Source organism: Toxorhynchites rutilus, chromosome 3 (genome assembly GCF_029784135.1).
Source record: "Toxorhynchites rutilus septentrionalis strain SRP chromosome 3, ASM2978413v1, whole genome shotgun sequence".
NCBI lineage: Eukaryota > Metazoa > Arthropoda > Insecta > Diptera > Culicidae > Toxorhynchites > Toxorhynchites rutilus.
This window is the reverse complement of record NC_073746.1, coordinates 120,712,301-120,733,242: the sequence shown is the minus strand read 5'-3', so window position 1 is coordinate 120,733,242 and position 20,942 is coordinate 120,712,301. Positions and strand designations below refer to the sequence as shown.

Genomic DNA, 20,942 nt, shown 5'->3' with positions numbered 1-20,942 from the left:
ATGAAGTATTGTTTTTTTCAAACTATGATAAGTAATTTAAATTAATTGTTCAAATTTCTGTCAAGGATTATGATTATATTATATAGAACAACAGTGATGAACAAGAAATTAGAAATTTCTTAAATTAAATGTTGGAAATATTGGGTGAAAACTGTCGGCATAATGTTTCGAGCTGTTTGGTTTGCTTGTTGCAATCCTGATATTTTGCTTTGGGAAATAATTCGGAAACGTTTCAAAATATGCAATTCGCAACACATGATATTATACGCGCGAGTATACGAGTTATGATTTTACGCGCGAGTACAAAAGGGTTAAAACTTTGTTTATCGTCTAGTACTACATTCATTCTCTAATGACTTTTTGATACAGTCAACGCTGGTAGTACGCGGCTTAATATTTGAACAATTAGTCGCCCGTAATACCCAAAAGTTTGGCCACCCTTGATATATATCATTAGATAGTTCGCATTCATTCATCTTTTTTTTCATTATAACACAAACAATGCACAATGGTCCAGGAGATGCATTTAAGTGAAAATTAGCATTTAGAGCTCGACAGTTATTTTCTGGATAAAAACTGTCTTCGACAAAGTTGTTACATATGATAGAGCGCTCATTTTCATGTTGTCAAAAATAGGGTGACCAAAACTGTCGATGAAATAAAAAATATAACTTTCTTATCTTTATAAATAGTGGTAAACATAGTTCGACAATATTGTAGTTCCAGTTATTTAAGACACCTTTGTGAAACAAAGTTTTTTTTTCTATCTCTTCAAACAGCCGATATAGCGCCTTTTTTCTAAGCTGCGTTAGAGTCATCATGAAAAAAACTGTTTTTTTTTGCTCTAACTTTTATATTTCAAATTCTACATACACACTGTCTTCGAAAGACTTTTAGAGCTTACTAATACAAACATTTTGCGATGCAGAACTTGTCAATATCTCAACTTCACTTAAAGTTATTGATATTTCTTCCCCAAAAATACGCTCTCTTCAATTGCTTGCCATTCTTTCTGGGGCAAACATAAAAAATGTTTGTTGACGGAATTTGAAAGAAATTTCACTCTTTATAATATGTGATTTTCAAATGTATGTTATTTTTTGTATTTGAGTAAATTAAAATTAAAATCGTGAATTTTTGGGTGAAAACATATCAACAACTTTGAGCAGGATTAAGATAGTGACGAATTCTGCATCGCATAATATTGGTATTAATAAGCTCTAAAAGTCGTAAGAAGACAATTTTGATATAGAATTTTAAATATAAAAGTTAGAGAAAAAACCGGTTACCCTAATGCAACTAAGTTAAAAAACAACGTTGAAGCAAAAAAACATCTTTGACCGTATCGACGCATGTGAATCGCTGCTGAATTGCAACAAAATCGACCCGTTTCTGAAGCGGATGGTGATTGGCGATGAAAAATGGGTCACTTACGACAACGTGAAGCGCAAACGGTCGTGGTCGAAGCCCGCTGAAGCGGCTCAGACGGTGGCCAAGCCCTCATTAACGGCCAGGAAGGTTCTGCTGTGTGTTTGGTAGGATTGTCAAGGAATGATCTATTGTGAGCTGCTTCCCTATGGCCAAACGCTCAATTCGGACCTGTACTGCCAACAACTGGACCGCTTGAAGGTAGCACTCATGAAGAAGAGGCCATCTTTGATAAACAGAGGCCGCATTGTCTTCCATCAGGACAACGCCAGGCCACACACTTCTTTGGCAACGCGCCAGAAGCTCCGGGAGCTCGGATTGGAGGTTCTTTTGCAAATTGGCTATCCGAGTTTTTTGCCAATAAGAAAGCGAGCTTCTATAACAGGGGTATTATGAAGTTGGCATCTCGTTGGGAACAAGTCATCGAACAAAACGGCGCATATTTGACTTAAAACAGATGATTGTAACTAATTTTATGAACAAATGAAAATTAAAAAAAAAATACCGCAGGACTTTTTTGATAGCCTAATATTTATTCTTTAGACAAAAACATTTTTTATGTTATCAAAAATAGGGTGACCAAAATTGTCGATGAAATAAAAAATCTAACTTTCTTATCTTTGAAGATAGAGATAAACACAGTTCGACAATGTTGTAGCCCCAATTATTTTAGACAACTTTGTAGAGCAAAACTTGTTTCTATCTTTTAATATAACCGATTTAGCGCTTTTTTCCTAAGTTGAATTAGGGTGATCATGAAAAAGCGGGTTTTTTTGCTCTAACTTTTATATTTCAAATTCTAAATCAAAACTGTCTTCGTACGACTTTCAGAGCTTATCAAGACCAATATTTTGCGATGCAGAACTTGTAAATATCTTAATCCTACTCAAAGTTATTGATGGTTTTTTACCCAAAAACTCATGATTTCAATTTCAATTTATTCAAACACGAAAAATAACATAGTTTTAAAAATCACACGTCAATTGCAGATAGCGTATTTTTTTGGGAAAAAATATCAATAACTTTGAGTGAAGTTGAAATATTAGCAAGTTCTGCATCGAAAAATGTTTCTATTAGTATGCACTAAAAGTCTTTCGAAGACAGTTTGTATGTAGAATTTGAAATATAAAAGTTAGAGCAAAACAAACAGTTATTTTTCATGGTGACCCTAACGCAACTTATAAAAAGGCGCTATATCGGTTATTTCAAGACCATTGTGCAATGAAGATAGTAAAACAAGTAAACAATTAAGTGAATTATTAACCCTTAGCGAACGAATGCCGCCATACTCGCGACATTGCAATTATTCTAAAAAAAATCGAATGTCGTCGTACATACGGCATTCCGTTATATTTCAGTAATTCTGTTAGGTTATGCATTTTTTGGCATGCAACGTGATATTAATTGCGCTAATTCGTTAAAGGTTAAGGTATGTTTTTCATATTTTACTCGCTGCTTGCGTTGTGGGGGAAGAGCAACAAACAACATGTTTGTACACAATTCGGGCTTAAGTCTCCATGGAAGAGACAGGCAAATCGTTCTCAAATGAACTAGTTCTCCGAAAATATCTTTCTCATCGTTCTTTAATAAAAATCGTCAATTCGCCATACCAAGGGATTCCGAATGAACTGATAACGAGCGAACTATTTGGGAACGAATGATTTGCAGCTGAACTGAATGCATGTAGGAAGCAGATTGGGTTGGACGGGACGGAAAACGCTTACAGAAAACTAAGAAAGACAACGATATTGTCATTCACAAGCAAAATGCATGTAACCCGTGACTTATTTTGTTAACACGCTGAGCCCCGTGTCGATCCCTAGGGACTAAAATTGAGCTTTTCGTTAGAAAAACGTTAACCACTGGGACTGAAAATTACTAAATAAGAAAATAAAAATAAACATGATTTGTTTTCGGATGTTTTGCGATATGTGACTAATTTAGACGGCGCCAGTGGTTGTGTGGTTAGCGTAACAGCCTCACAATCCGATCGGCCTGGGTTCAATCCCAGCTGGCGTCGTTGGGATTTTCTGAGGCGAAAAATCTCTGGTTACGTCTTCCTTCGGAGGGGAAGTAAAAGAAGTTGGCCCGGCTCATGAGTTGTTGAGTCTGATAGGTAGGAACAGGTGGAGTCGCCTCCCTGATGTCGGTGATTGGCACTAAAGTGGCGGAAATAGGCCGACGAAAAATAAGCGAAGATAAAAAAAAAATGTGACTAATTTCTAGCCGAATTTCTGACTATTTTATTTTCATACAACAAATATCTTTGGGAGCGGGGAATGACACTGATATTGTGCAAATATTCTTAATGCGGACTGAATGGAAAGCGCAGCAAGAACAATCCGGAGCTCAACGTGTTAATGTATGCTTGATATTGAATTTAAAATTTGGATTGGTTTCATCATTGCAATTTAATTTGATGCTCGGGCCTAAAATATTCAATTTAATGTTTTTTTTCAGTTCATGTATAATATTTATATACCGTCGATGGGGGTGAAAATGGGTTTGGGGGTGGGTCAAAAATGGATAAAGTTACTAAAGTTATCTTGACAAATATTGCGAATATTTTTGAAAGCTGTGAGCCGTTTAATAGGAGATATATTTCCACAACTTCCAATGTATAATACTTAACTGGAGTATAAATGGTTATTATTTAATAATTCATCAAAGTTTGATGTGTAAATAGCCATCGAATAACACCTCAGAAAAAATCTCATGCCCAGCATTATACAGAACTACTAAAATTGTAAATATTGGATAGAATGATTCTTTATAGACTTGCCAAATGAGTCATTACGGATTTCGAACATAAATTTTTTTCCTATTCGAATTTCAATAATTTCGAAATAATCTATTATGAGTGGGAGTGAGAATGGGTAAAGCGCAAAATTGAATTCCATGTCAAACCGATAAAGTGATTGTCAGATTTTTATGAGAATTGATAGTTTTATTCCTCATCGTGAAGTATTAGATCCGTATTTTTTTATTTTTTTGCATCAGGGTGGCCATTTGCATTTTATAGTGGTCCGAAAAATCAACTTTACCCCCTTTTTTCCAAAAGTTCCCCTATTTCAAAAATTCATAACTTTTGTATTACTAGATAGATTTTGATGGTCAATATACCAAATTCAAGCCAATGAACTGGTCTTCTTTCAAAAAATACTACACTCCCTACGAATTTTTTTTTGTTTCAGTAATTATTGATTGCATTTGTTTGGTACTAAGGTCGCCATATTTTTTATATTTTTTCTTGAAGGCTGCGGTTATTTTTACATAACATATTCGAATATCAGAGAGGTGTTTTTTTTCGTTTTCCAGTGATTTTCCAAAGTTAACATGTTTTCAGTTTTCGTTGAATATTCCTATGCGACTACACCCAAAATTGATTTTTAGCTCATGTTTTGTCATCCCGATTTATGACATTAAATGAGACATAACATAACAGAAAATGCCATGACTCACAAATACTGGTAAGCATTTGTATAACATACACGGTACAGCAATATAAGATTAATACGAGCGAGCGAAACAAAAGACAAATAAGTTTTCCGCGTACTTTGCCACATACACGGCCCAGACCGCGATAGATATTGTTCTCCGCATGAATCCTTTTTTACTCTTAGAAAACCCTTCCCAATTTCATTTTATAATCGGGTGCAATATTTTCACGTATTTGCTGAACAACTGCTGAAGCGTCATTAGCCATGTGGATAGCGTGGTCGTGTAAAATAGCTTTGCATTCCAGCCGGCCTTGGTTCGATCCCCATTGACGTCGTGTGGACTTTTTTTTTGGCACAATCCCAAATTAAATGAGAAAAGAAAACAGAAAGAGATGTCTGCACGCATACATACAAACCATTTTATGTTTTTAAAACAGCTCATTATTTGCGCATTTGACTCTCCAGCACACTGAATGGCATCATTTCTGCCAAAGATGACATGTTTTCTGCCAACGCTAGTTTGGGTGTAGAATCCAATTTTCATGCATATGTGGTATTTCACGTGGATTCAAATTAGTATATCGATCATCTGAATCGGCCCGGTAATTTAAAAGTTATGAATTTGAAAAAAAAGTATTTTTTTTGAAAAAAGGGAAAAATGATTTTCGGACCATCGGTCAATTTTGAAAAATCTGAACTCAAGAACAAAAAATAACGCATCTCTGAATTTTGGGCATGTTATGCTTATTTTTGGACATTTTCGATGTGACCACCCCTTTTTTCGATAACGCGTTTTAAACTAAATTATTAATCCACAAGTTTCTCCAAATTTTGTGGCTTATTAACACAGCAACGGCCCTTCGCGTACCCCCAGAGGAAGTAATTGACGACAAGAAATGTTGAAATTCTTACCATAAGAAGACAAAGTTTCATTAAGTAATACGATTTCACTGGAATTACACGTTATTGTAAATTGTACATCTTGACACTTAAAACCATCCGATCAGACTGAACGAGTAGCCGAATGTTACCGTCCCGAAGTGGGAAGAACAGTGTTACCATCGACGGAGCAAAAAATTTTTTTTTGTGAGGAGCTATTCGAGATTTTTTTGCGTGACCGTTTAATCTGAAAGACCCTGTATAACGCCCTCGGTCCCGAGATCATGTAAACTATAAACAAATACAATCAATGATCACGAGAACAAAATCCTATTTTTTGCAAGTGTGGTTTTTTTTCAAAAAAGACCAGGCTTTAATTTGATTTGTCGATCACTTAATTGATCAAGTAGTTCAAAAGTTATAAATTTTTGTAAAAAGTCATGTTTGAAAAAAAAACGGGAAAAACTGATTTTTCGGACCACTCTAACGGAAATGGTCACCCTAACGAAAAAATAAAAAATGAGTCTAATATTTTGCGATAAGAAACAAAACTATCACTTTTTACGAAATTCTGAGAAACACTAAGGTAAAGAGACCGAATATCGCCCAGTAGCCCAAGTTCGCCCACCTCGATTTCTCGTCTGTTTATGATGCGATCTGGTGGTAAAAAATCACATTACTACCTTTAGTAGGTACCTACTCATACAGATGTTGTCGGGAACTGTATCGCATCGAGGAGCAAAAAAAAAATTGAGCAGAAGAAGAAATCGCGTGTTTCCAAAACTTGTCAGAGTGATTTGGAAAAATTTGTAATGCGCCAATATCGCACACCAAATTTCATAATGTCAATTTTGTGAGAAATTTTATTCCGAGGATCATAATTGAGAAGATTGGGTATCCTGTTGTGTAGCATTTAGCAGTGGGCTCATGTAGCATGTGATGTTGCCGTTGAAGATGCGCCGAATTAAAAGAATTACACGTGTACCACTTGTTTGAACGACATGTATTGATATGTATTGAGTTTTTAATCTATAGATCATGATAAACATTTTTTTGCAGTATGACATTTTTTTGAATAAAAAATATGGTGAGCGGTATTAGGCACTACTTTCCAAAAAATTCAAATTTAAAAAAAATTCGCAGTGGCCAAACTATTCAGTATTTCGACCTCTAACTCTGATGGGTCATAGGGAAGAGATATAGGAGTACTCCTAGTAACTTAAATCCCGTTTCCCTAAATTTTAAGTGCCTCATTTTTGAGGTCAAAAAAAAGTATGCGATATTCGGTCACTTTACTTTATATAGGTTTGGCATGGAATGGAGGTATTTGTGTGTTGCGTCAAAATGATGCGTGTTCGTAAAGATTAGTATATAAGAAACTTCCGTAAATCTGGAGTTAAGGGAGAGTGGCGCAAAGCGGTAAAAGTTTGAGTTTTTTGAAAATCGAATAATCACCCAAGGAAATGGGGGTTTTCGAAAAAAAAAATTTGTTGATGCCAAATGTCTATAATTTGCATGAAACGTCGAGATCTAGTGTCATCTCCAAAAAAAATTGCATAAATTCGACACTCTGGCACTGGGAATTTTTTTTGAAAACCCCGATTTCCGATGGTCCCTCGGTTTTCAAAAAAGTCAAATTTTAACGTCTTGGACACTAGTAAATGAAGTCTGAATGAGCTAATATTTTGCATAGGGTATATTATAGCGCAAATCAACATTTTGCAGCAAGTTCCGAATGAAAAATCGAGATAAGTATTTTTATTGGCACACAAAACCATACGTTTCGTCTCGTATTCCGAAAAAGATGACAGTAGATCTCGTCGTTTAAATTTTTTTTTCGAAAACCCCAATTTCCTTTACTCCCCCCTTGGGCGATTTTTCGATTTTCAAAAAACTCTTACTTAACTTAACCCTTTCACTACGGCTGTGTGCTCCGTCGGAATGCTACCGCTGTACGGAGCATTGCACCGAAAAGTATGCATATCGCGCAGGTGTGATCGATGTGCAGTATCACCCTGATGTCGTATATAGACGACGCTCGTACACATAGGTCGTGGCGCGGATGTCGCCTATTGACGACGCTCGTAGCGAAAGGGTTAACACTTCGTGAACATTTTATCGTTTTTTTTTTTGAGCATCGAATATATGTGCTTCGCAGCTACAAATATTATTATTTGTACAAAAATAAAATCTTCGTTCTAATCAAGTCCTTAGTAATGACCTGATTATTCGGCCTCAAGCTTGATCTGTTCCGTGATGACATCAATCAGTTCTTAATTTCAATATGAATAGTCTACGAGATCCAGTGTTCTGTGCGTGTGTGTGACACCGTATAATTACACAATGCATATTAAAGACTGCATCTATCTTAAACACCACGTCACGTCAAATCACGTCCAATCCAATTGAAAAATGCATTCATTTTTAATTAACCGTGCATTCCTGTTTGAGCTTATCCGCGGCTTATGATTACAACGAAACTGACATAAATAGTCAGTCATAATATGCCTAATAACCTGGACGGAAACGTGTCTTTCGTTGGGCGCCGTCAAACTACAGCCGCCGGTCTTTGTTAGATCTTATCAATGGCTGTCGGAACCACAAATTGACAGGCATGTCCGCGTGCTGAAAGCTGTGACCATGAAATGAAAGTAAGCCAAAGCATGAACATGACTGGCGTGTCCCCAAAGCAGCCACTAACGAACGCCATTATTATTGCCGTGCATTGCCGTTCGTGTGGACATCGGAAATGGCCATTTCCCAGCCGTTATGATTGTTATGCTATTTTCAATCATTATCACTTTTCCCCCCCGAACCCGGAAACATAGGCGCAACGGATTGCCACACGTTTCTGACATTGACCCAGCTTCAATTTAAATTGGAATGAAACACTCCATCCGTTCACCGTAAAACGACACAGCAGCTCAACCGAGGCGCTCAAAATAGAAAATGACTAAAGCATTAGCCTGCGAAGGAGGGATCCGAACAAGAAGATGAAATAAAAACGTAAAGAAATCGTTTCGATACAAATAAAACTGGTAACAACTTGATTACCGGTTTGCTGCCGCCGGCCGTTCTTCTTTCCGCCGTTGAATTGTGGTTTGCAGAGGGTGGTCTTTCAGTCTGTCGGTCACAGTCATCTCTCTGGGGAGAGGAAACTCGTTTAAAAAATTAAACTAGGCAAATGAAACCGACATCTGGCGGGATAAATATGAGTGAAATGAATGTATCTTTCCGTTTGTTCTCTCCTCTCGAGCTCGGTCACATTTTCACTACACCGAAATCAAAAAAGAGTCATGCCACGGGAGTCATCATAACCCCAATGTTAATCGCAGCGTGAAGGTAATTCGAACTTTTCCGTCAAAAAATAATAATAATAATAACACTAACAAAACATCAATGGCGCGCCAGTAGCTTCGCTTCCAGCTTTGTTCAGATGCGCGAAGCCTCCGTTTTGTTTTTTTTTTCTCAAAGGGAAAGCGATCGACGACTTCGTAATAAATCATTCATTAAAATTGGCTCACCGGTACTTCGCCGGGAAGCGACTTTCCCGACTTCGCATCTGGATCGAGCAGCATTTAATAATGTTAAACATATACCATCGCGCCTGATCATGATTCATCCTCTATACCGCTAAAGTTATCAATTCAGTTCAGATTTGTTTTTCTTCTGGTGTATAACAGCTCACAAACCGGTAGCATTACAGATGGCAACAATCTATAATTAGTTTCCGATGTAAAGAACTACAATTCCAACCTGTCGAACGTGTTGTGGGCAATCAAGTTGTAACCACAATTCTTCATCGTTTAAAATCGTGTCGGTCGCCAGCAATCAAGGACATTCTTCTCTTTCGATGAAACTTTACATGAATACACAGTCTCGATAGTAGTATTCATGTACAGGGCGGACTCGATTATATACAGTCTCCAATTATTTCACACTGTCTATAATCGAATCCTGTATATAATCGAGTCAAACATTTTTTTATTGTGTATATATATTTTTCGTTTTTTTTTTAAATATAAACGAAGAGTTGTAAGCTGGTAGTTTCTGAAGTTTTATTACTATTTTTACCACAAAAATTCACAATAAACATGATTCTTTCTATCAACCAGATTAAAACTCTCTAATTCCCTACAATTTGTTCTTTGACACTCAACTTCTATCTTCTCTAAATTCGCTGCAATATCATTTTAAACAATTCATGGCAATCCCTCAATTAAAATCTTCAAAATCACGATTTTTACTATACTGTACTATAATAACCAATTAGTTATATATTTTACTCTCAGAAAAGCACATGTTTTTCAATCATGGCAGCTTAAAATCTTCTCGATACAGTTTTATGGGCCAACCACAAGGCTCCTGCCTAAGCCCCCTCTTGTATAGTTTTTACGTCAATGATATGGATGATTGTCTAACTAGAAACTGCACGCTGAGACAACTTGCAGACGATGGAGTTATTTCCATCACCGGTACTAATCCCGTCGTTCTGCAAAAATCCTTGCAAGATACCCTGAACAACCTGTTCACGTGGGCCCTCAAGCTGGGTATCGAATTCTCTACGGAGAAAACCGAAATGGTCGTTTTTTCTAGGAAGCACGAACCCACCCAATTCCAGCTTCACCTATCCGGTAAAGCGATCAGGCACTCGATGTTTTTCAAATACCTTGGAGTATATTTTGACTCTAAATGTACCTGGGGAATACACATTGCGTATTTGAAACAGAAATGCCAGCAAAGAATCAATTTTCTCCAAACAATAACCGGAACATGGTGGGGCGCCCATCCAGGAGACCTCATTCAGTTGTACAAAACAACGATATTATCAGTGTTAGAATATGGCAGTTTTTGCTTCCGATCAGCTGCCAGGATTCATATTCTCAAGCTGGAGAGAGTACAATATCGTTGCTTGCGTATAGCCATGGGGTGTTTGCATTCGACACATACGATGAGTCTCGAAGTCTTGGCAGGAGTACCCCCGCTTACTCTTCGATTCACAGAATTATCCTACAGATTTCTCATCCGTTGCAAGATCATGAATCCATTGGTGATTGATAACTTCGAAAATCTACTCCAACTGACTCCTCAGTCAAGTTTTATGTCTTTGTACCATGATTTCCTTACCCATGAAGTGCACCCTTCACCGGGTATCTCCAACCAAGTTTGCTTCCCATACTTTTGCAATTCCTCTGTCAATTTTGATCTGTCCATGCGACAAAAAATCCATGGAATCCCAGATCATCTACGCTCCGATTCTATTCCGCCGATATTTTCGGCAGAATATGGGAAAGTTAGATCTGATAAAATGTTCTTTACTGACGGTTCATTCATAAACGGGTCCACTGGCTTCGGCATCTTCAATGAAAATTCCAATGCCTCTTTCAAACTCAAAGATCCTTGTTCCGTGTATGTCGCTGAACTGGGTGCGATATACTACGCACTAGGGATCATTGAAACACTGCCCATCGACCATTATTTTATTTTTTCAGACAGTCTCAGCTCAATAGAGGCAATTCGTTCAATGAAAGTTGATAAACGCTCATCTTATTTCCTAACAAGAATAAGACATCTATTGAGTGTTTTGGTCGAAAAATTATTCAAGATTACCTTAGCATGGGTTCCCTCTCATTGCTCGATTCCGGGGAATGAGAAAGCGGACTCGCTAGCTAAGGTGGGCGCTTCAGAAGGCACACTTTTTGAAAGGCAAATTGCCTATAATGAATTTTTTCACATTCCTCGTCAGGACACACTCGTTAGTTGGCAGCGCATGTGGAGTGAAGATGAGTTCGGTCGCTGGTTACACACGATTATTCCTAAGGTTTCGACGAAAGCTTGGTTTAAGGGATTGAATGTAGGTCGTGATTTCATTCGCGTGATATCTCGGCTTATGTCCAATCACTACAACCTAAACGCGCATCTCTATCGCATTGGGCTCGCAGCAAACAATCTTTGTGATTGTGGCGATGGCTACCACGACATCGAGCATGTTGTCTGGTCGTGTATCCGGTTCCATGCTGCTCGCTCTCAGCTCTCTAGAGCACTGAGAGCAAAAGGCAGACAATCGGATATCCCCGTCCGGGATATCTTAGGTAGCCGTGATCCTGATCTTCTGCTTCATCTATACCTGTTCCTCAGAAACGCCAATGTCAACGTTTAATGATGTTTCCTTCGTTGTTTCCCTGTTTCATATCCCTCCTATCCGATCTATAAACTTTTACTTAGTCGCGGCAATACATACACACACTCTTTACAGATACACGGGCCAAAGGTTGTGCAGTCCACTGATCATTCAACAAGAGCCAAAGGTTGTATCGCTCATGACAACTCTATACGAGCTGATGATTGCGCCGGCTAGTGACCATTCTATCCTGGATTCCTCGAGTCGAGAAGACGCACCACGCTAGATATGGGGTACAGACTAGGAGGCGTTGCTGATTAATGGTCAGCTGCATCCCAAAAGGAAGTATCCCATGTCGGGCACAGGTACAGAGCATTGGAGACAGCAACATCACAATTACGAAAACACTTGTAATACTAACCTCGAGCCAACCGCGAGTAATCGGTTACATATTACTAACATAGTTATAAGGCAAACATTGTCGAAATATTGAACTCCCGGCCCCGTCAGGTTGACGCCATATGAGCCTTAATAAAAATATATATTTTGGATAAAAAAAAAAAAGTTTTCTCCTAGACTTTAAATATTACAGTTCTTCTTAAATTAAGCCATACTTGAAATATAAATAAATATTTTTTTCAAACTGTATATAATCGAGTCTATATATTAGGTTGGGGAAAAAGTTATCCATTATTTTTGGGTGAAATTCAAAACTATTTTTAACATGCTTTGGATTGTCCGATTTGGGTCAAATACGCACTGTTTTGTTAAAAAATTTGCTGTCATCCTAAAGGTAGCTTCGTAATTTCTCTATCATAGAGGTCTTGGTCATTATTAGCGAAAAACCATAGCAATAGATTTTTACAATCTTTTCTTGATACCAATTTCTTATCACTCGGGAAATTTCCCAATGCAAGAAAAATGTGATAATCGTTTGATGCCAGGTCCGAACTACATGGTGGATGCATTAAAACATCCCAATCAAGCTCTCGGAGTTGTGCGGCGTTGCGTTGTCCTGATGGTTGTGTTCCTTCCCTGTTGGCTAATTCTGAACGGTTCTGGTCAATTGCTAGCTTCAAACGGTCCATTTGTTGACAGTAGAGATGTTAATTTTGTGTATTGCTGAAAAAAAAAATTAAAAACATCAAAATTTTAATTAAAAAAAAAATAAAAAATGAAAAAAGTTTTTGAAAATAACTTAAATTGCAGGTATTTTACTGTTGCAGTATCGGCACCATAAACATCAAATACAATTTCAGCGGCCTGGCTTGCATTTTTTTTTTTAAATAAAAAGTGTAAAATGTACCGAATTTTCTCTTTGTTGATCTCCTTTGTTAACACCCTGTAACTCATAACTGAATGGAACAAACAAAAAACAATAAACATTTTTTTTAGTGCGAAATGCCACTTTTACAACGAGCCTAAACTAGAAATTGTATGATCGATATTACGCGAGATATTGATCACTAAAGCCAGCAAAAAAAAATGGATAACTTTTTACCCAACTTAATATAGTGATGCTCGAAATCCGGACGCTTAAGCGCTCACGAATATAACTTCAACTACTGAAAAATATTGACATATAGCATGAAAAATTAGCGTTCCTATAGAATTACAAGGTCTTCATCTAAGTTTTGAATCACAGAATTTCACAAAGTCATGTTATATGTGTTCAAAATTTGAAATTTCTTTCATCGTGTCGTGATTTTAAATCCGGACACTTTTTTCATCATTATTTGAAGTCCGAACACTTTTGCTTTTAAGTCCGGACACGTGTTTTCTTTGTAATTCTTTGAGAGAAAATATTTATTAATTATTGTAGAACTTATTAACGGGTGCGTCATAAGTAGCGGGACTAAATGGAAAGAGGTTTGGTACAAAAGTTTTTTATTAATTCAATTATTTATTGTATTTTCACAAGATGACCACTACAAGATGGCGCCATATATATATATATATATATATATATATATATATATATATATATATATATATATATATATATATATATATATATATCAATATGAGTCAATATGAGTATCAAACGAAAGAGAATGACTATTAGAACACGATTATTTATGAAAATACTAATGAGACAGATAAAGTACTAAAAACTAAAACATAAAATAAGTGAAAAAACACTTTAAGATCACCGGTTTCATTATGATTAAACATAATAATAATACAGATGATGTACTAAAAACTAGACAATAATTAGATAAGTAGCAGTTAGTATTTATCACACCCCTTTCTTCATTAATCTAGGGCATTGATGAGACTAAAATAAAATCGTGGGGCATGTAATGAAACGACTAACTGTGGGTAATGGAAATTTGACTTGATTTTTGAAAAAAAATATATATGGTGCCATTTTGTGGTGGCGGCCATTTTGGATTTGCATTTTTCATGAAAAACTGTGTTCTACTAATCAAGCCCTTTCGTTTGATACCTATATTGATGAGGTTTAGAGAAAATATGAAATCCGCCATTTTGTAGCGGCCGCCATTTTGGATTTTCAAGATCTTGAAATGCGAGGTTTTATAATGAGTACAGAGATAAAGGCGTGTTTCAAATTTCAGATCAATCGGTAAACTGGAAGGGGGTTTAATTTCAATAGTTACCCACGTACATACAAACGGGTCATATAATCGACCCCGTCCTGTATACCGAAAAGTTTTGCGGTTTCGCGGATCGAAAATCTTTGCTCCACACTCTATACTCCATACAAAGGCTTCTAACATACCCTTATGCAACTCCTTCAATGAGAAATTTAATCGTCAACTTTTGATCCGTCCGGATTTAAAATCATTTTCTGAATGTGCTTTTTATTCCGGACATGGGTTTGTGAAATATTGATTTTTGATTTTTTACATTATTTTGTTAACAGCTTGGTACTATGTTTGACACTAAACTAAATTGACACAATAGTAACTATCAGTCACATTAATTCAACATGCAAAAAATGTCATGGTTTTGGCATGATATTGAATGTAATGAAGAAGTGTGCGGATTGAAAAGCGTCCGGATTCAGAAGCATCACTATATTATCAAGTTCGACCTGTGTTTAAAAAATTGAAAAAAAAATCAAAAATAATAAAAAAACAGTTAATAAAAAGATAAAAAACCGCTAATTTTTTTTTAATTCAAAACATTTAGAACATTCGAGAAACACTGAAAAATTTCAAAAAATTATCAGTCCAGAGAGTTCGGTTAAAAAATTCATAAAGTTGACGTCTAGATGGCGCCTCTTGCAAAAGTCTACTTGACTATCACAGAGCACCATCTTTCAATGGATACGTGTCAAAATTTGACAGCAAACGGTCGATTGAATCGTGAGCTACAGCATTGACAGTGAAGCAACTTTTGTTATTGTGAAAAAAATGGAAAAATCCGACTTTCGTGTATTGATAAAGCATTGCTTTTTGATTCTGCTGGAACAGAGTTCGGATAACGTTTGTCAAGGCATGCTTTGGTTTGCACTGTTTTTTTCCATCAAAAAGCAATGCTTTATCAATACACGAAATTCGGATTTTTCCTTTTTTTCACAATAACAAAAGTTGCTTCACTATCAATGCTGTAACTCACGAACCAATCGACCGATTGCTGTTAAATTTTGACACGTATCCATTGAAAGATGGTGCTTTGTGATAGTCAAGTAGATTTTTGAAAGAGGCACCATCTGAACGTCAACCTTATGAACTTTTCAGCCGAACTGTTACTTCGCAGAACGCGCCAATCAAAATGCGCTATACCGGGCTGTCTGCGCCGCTGACAGAGGATACAGCGCTCTGCACTTGGCGCTAGCGGAGTACCAACTCAACTGCAATCTGCAGACAATGGAGGAGAAGATTGCATGCAAAAAAAAATATAAAGTGCTGAAAATTAGGATTTTTTTCTGATGGCAAAACTAAAATCTGAAAATTTCGAAAATTAAAGAAAAACTAAAAATTCAGAAAGTTTCTAAAATTTAGAAAAATTAGTAAAATATCGAAAAATTCTGATCATTGAAAAAACGAAACGAATTGATTCAGAAAATTCATACAATAAGAAAATTCTGAAAATTAAAAAATTAAATCAGAAAATTCTAAATATTCAGAAAATTCAGAAAACTCTGAAAATCGAAGAAATAATAATAAAAAAAAATTCACAAAATTCATCCCAACAAGATAATTGAAAAAAGAACAATCAACAAAATTCACAATACAGAGCGGGGTCAATTATAAAAGTTTCAAATTTCTTTTCACTCTATGTAATCGAAAAACAAAATTTTTCATATACATACAGCCACTCCATGTGAAACCGATATAGTGGTTCTCAGATTTTCGTGAAATTGGTTTGTTTTGTTCCTTATCGCAAAGTATTAGAACCGTATTTTTTATTTTGTCATTTGGGTGCCCATTTCTATTTTAGGATGGTCCGAAAAATCTGATTTTCGCCACTTTTTCCAAAAATGCCTTTTTTTAAATTCATATCTTTGGAATTATTATTGACCGATCCAGATGATCGACATATCAAATTAAAACTTTTTTGAAAAAATAATTTTGAATTTGAATTTTGTTTTCGTAATTATTGTTTGTTTTATTGTTTTATATTTTTTCTTCAAAGCTGGGGATTTTTTACATAACATATGTAAAAACCCGAGATGTGTTCTTTTTCGTTATTGAGGTATGATTTTTCAAAGTTAACCGATGGTCTAAAAATCATTTTTCGGTTTTTTTCAAAATTCATAACTTTAGAATTACTGAACCGATTCAGATAATTCAGATAAGATAACAATATTAAATTTAAAGTCAATGAGCTATTCTTTTTTGAAAAAAAATAAACTTCCCAAAAAAATGATTTCTATTCGCACAGATCTAATCTAGTTGCATAGGAATAAGAAACGAAGACCATAAACTTAACTTAACTTTGAAAAATCATAACCCAAAAACGAAAAACAAAACATCTCTTATTTGCAGGATATGTTATGTAAAAAATCCTCAGCTTCCAAGAAAAAAATATAACGTTCTTGGTCCCGAAACCACATAAACTATAAAAATTTAATATGTCGATTATCTGAATCGGTGCATTAGTTCAAAAGTTTTGAATTTTTGAGAATAGGAAAAAGGGAAAAAATTAATATTCTGAGTTATCGATTAAATTTGAAAAATCATAACTTAAAAAAGAGAGAGAACACATCTATTATGTTGAGATATTTTGTGTAAAAAGTCCTCAGCTTTCAAGAAAAAATTTAAAAAATATAGCGCCCTTGGTCCCGAAACTATGTAGACTATAAAAACAGATACAATTGATAATTATGAAAACTTTATCCAAAATTTTTGCAAGTGCGATATTTTTCCAAAAAAAAACTGGCCTAGTGGTTCAAATGTTATGATTTTTTGACAAAAGTCATTTTTGGAGAAAATGGGGAAACATTATTTTTTGGACCACCCTAAAATCGAAATGGTCACCCTTACGAAATAATAAAAAATACAGGTCCAATATTTTGCGATAAAAAACAAAACTATCAATTTTGATGTAAATCAGAGAACCCTTAGAACGGGTTGGCATGGAATGACTGCATATATTTTTTGTTATTTGAGTATAAAAGAAGAATTTAATTTATAATTCATCTTCTTAAAGTCAGGTGAGAGAGGATCATATTTGATGAAAAAAAATATCTTTCTAAGCATATGTTCGAATATCAACAATGACAGAGTTATTGAACTTCTTTTTTTGTTCCTGGTTCTGTTTGCCTTAAACTGGCTCTATTTCAAAATGTACGCTACTTGGGACAATGTTGCTTCCATTTTGATGTTTAAATTAGTGGATTTTAATAACTTTTTTGGAAGTGAAAAACTTAAAAGTTATCGGTTCATGATGTGTTCTTAATGTTATCCCATAATTCCATAATAAGCTTGACTATTTCTATCAACCATATTAAAGCTTTCTAACCGCTCTACAACTTTTATCTTTACTAATTTCGCTGAAATACCATTTTAAAGTTGGGTATTCTATTAAAATAGTTAAATATCACGATTTTTACTCCAATGTTCTTATAATCAACAATTAACTTGCACCTCAATGTTGAAATATTACATTTTTCTTGAAATAAGCCATATTTCAAATATTAGGTTGTCAAAAAAGTCCTGCGGTATTTCCGCGAGGTGTCGTTATAAGCGCGTAGTTCTGGTTGTATTCACTGTATCGAGTCATACTATAGCTTGTTGGAAAGGTATTTTTGCGCGCTATAATATAGTCCTTGACAGTGTTTTGTTTGGTTAAGTCGTTCGTGAGTTATAGTGTCGCAAATATGGAGCAAAATAAAGAGAAAATCCGACATATTTTACAGTACTACTATGACAAAGGCAAAAATGCATCTCAAGTTGCCAATAAAATTTGTGCAGTTTATGGACCCGATACAGTTTCCATTTCCACCGCACAACGATGGTTTCAACGTTTTCGTTCTGGTGTAGAGGTCGTCGAAGATGCGCCACGCTCCGGAAGGCCTGTCGTCGAAAATTGCGACAAAATCGCTGAATTAGCCGAGAAAGACCGGCATAGTAGCAGCCGTAGCATCGACCAAGAGCTGGGGATAAGTCATCAAACCGTTATTAACCATTTGAAGAAGCTTAGATTCACAAAGAAGCTCGATGTATGGGTGCCACACACGTTGACGCAAAAAAACATCTTTGACCGTATCGACGCATGTGAATCGCTGCTGAATCGCAACAAAATCGACCCGTTTCCGAAGCGGATGGTGACTGGCGATGAAAAGTGGGTCACTTACGACAACGTGAAGCGCAAACGGTCGTGGTCGAAGCCCGCTGAAGCGGCTCAGACGGTGGCCAAGCCCTCATAAACGGCCAGGAAGGTTCTGCTGTGTGTTTGGTGGGATTGTCAAGGAATAATCTATTATGAGCTCCTTCCCTATGGCCAAACGCTCAATTCGGACCTGTACTGCCAACAACTGGACCGCTTGAAGGTAGCTCATGAAATATTATATACTCATATTATATACTCATGAAGAAGAGATCATCTTTGATAAACAGAGGCCGCATTGTCTTCCATCAGGACAACGCCAGGCCACACACCTCTTTGGTGACGCGCCAGAAGCTCCGGGAGCTCGGATGGGAGGTTCTTTTGCATCCGCCGTATAGTCCGGACCTTGCACCAAGTGACTACCACCTGTTTTTGTCCATGGCGAACGAGCTAGGTAGTCAGAAGTTAGCCACAAAAGAGGCCTGTGAAAATTGGCTATCCGAGTTTTTTGCCAATAAGGAAGCGAGCTTCTATAACAGGGGTATTATGAAGTTGGCATCTCGTTGTCATCGAACAAAGCGGCGCATATTTGACTTAAGACAGATGATTGTAACTAATTTTATGAACAAATGTAAATTCAAAAAAAATACCGCAGGACTTTTTTGATAGCCTAATATAAAAAAAATCAAATTGTATCTGTAAACTGTATACTGAGTTAGAAATTGAATAAAATCGAGTACATATATTATATTTTAATGTTTATGATTTTTTTTAAATTTGTCCTCATCAAATAGTTTTAACGGTCATAACTATTTTTGCTGCCACTCGACATTATTCAGTTGATTGGTTGACTGATTGATTAACTGGATGTGAATAACTCTACACAACCCACATTAATGGCATCCTCCCAGACAGATATGCATATTGAAATCGATTTAAATTGACCCTGTTGCTTCAGGTGATACGCAGGCTTCTGCAATGGCACGAGACATACACACGATTTGCGTTAATAGCAAACCCATGAACGTCATTAGTGATTATCATTCCAATAACGCGCCATAATACAGTTAATCAGTGAACACGCTTTTACTCATCCTTTTTTTTCTTATTTCTGATCTATTTACAGTTCCCTTCTCTTGCGAAACGTCGAACGAGCTGTATTCGTATTTTCATCTCGCCACTTACACACAAACACGCTATCGGTCGTATCAATCTCATTACCGGCCAGCAGCGGATATGCAAATTATCATAGAATATTACACCTATCGCGCCTGTGATTGGAAAAAAATTGCGAAGCCGGGAATGATACCGTCAGCAGCCCATACGGGGTGGTTAGGTTATGCTAATTTAATTAGTGATAGAACATTCACTTCAAGCAGACGAGAGACGAGAAGAAAAAAAAACTGAACAAACCTAAAAAAACGAAACCAATTGAGCTTATATCTCCTTGAACTGATGATAGATTAGATAGTGTGCGTTTAATCAATACAGAAACAGCTTTACTAACGATAATTAGTAAGTTTCATGTAATACTGAACGAGTGAGAGTACGTTCCAACTATTATCTTATAGCTCTTACGACTAAACGAAATAAAACTAAGCTAGCATCGAGACATTGTTGAAAGGTGTGTATAGCTTCGCGCGCAAATTTACATGTAGATTGTTTCACAGTTATTCTTAGGGGTTGCAAGCATTTAGTGCTGTGGATAAGACAGCACACAGTAACATTTCGATTATTTTTGATTGGAAAACAGTCCGTCCGTGGGAGGCGAATCATGAATCTAAGTGCAGTACGTTGATAATGATAGAAATAAAATACTTAACTGCGTTAAGCGTGTAAGTTATTTGTGTTTTACAAAGATTTATAGTTTTAGGCATATCATTACACACTCAAGTATTCTCGAAAATTTGAGAACAGTGACCCTCTCGTTATTGTGAAAGAAATTCCTTCATTGCTTCTGCCCCGTTGAGCCCCGCAATGTTCCTGCTGCGCTTTTCATTCAGCCCGAATCAAGAGCGCTCGCACAATATAAGTGTAACTCCCAGCTCCCAAAGATATTCATTGTTTACAAAAGACAAAAGGTAACATCGGGGATATCATTGGCGACATAACACCAAGGGCTGTCAATTTAAATAATTTATCGAATATGCGAATAGAAAAAATATGTGAATTTTTCTTGCATATCTTAAGTCTCTAATGCTTTCAGAAATATCACTCCCGAAGAAACAATTCACAAATCATATCATGCAGCACCTTTCGCAGAACGGTAACAGAAAATCCGAAATCGACTGTGTTGGCCGTAACTATAGCAATCGCAGTGAAAATTTCAATTT

The 20,942-nt window shown here is 36.3% G+C and overlaps 2 protein-coding genes across 2 annotated transcripts in view; both read left to right on the top strand.

The window, feature by feature from the left end:
* The window catches only part of LOC129775012 (clavesin-2-like), a 64,124-nt gene extending 43,611 nt beyond the window's left edge, over nucleotides 1–20,513 (top strand). Inside the window, exon 4 of the mRNA XM_055779166.1 lies at nucleotides 19,736–20,513. The gene's annotated coding sequence lies outside the window, so the exon portion shown is untranslated. The remainder of the gene's footprint in view (nucleotides 1–19,735) is intronic.
* Nucleotides 786–19,722, top strand: LOC129775013 (histone-lysine N-methyltransferase SETMAR-like). The gene is made up of 3 exons (XM_055779167.1): nucleotides 786–1,815; nucleotides 18,200–18,832; nucleotides 18,900–19,722. Exons 1-2 carry the CDS (start codon nucleotides 1,552–1,554, stop codon nucleotides 18,707–18,709), a joined length of 774 nt encoding a protein of 257 aa, XP_055635142.1. The 5' UTR covers nucleotides 786–1,551; the 3' UTR covers nucleotides 18,710–18,832; nucleotides 18,900–19,722.
* Nucleotides 20,514–20,942: the final 429 nt, after the last annotated feature.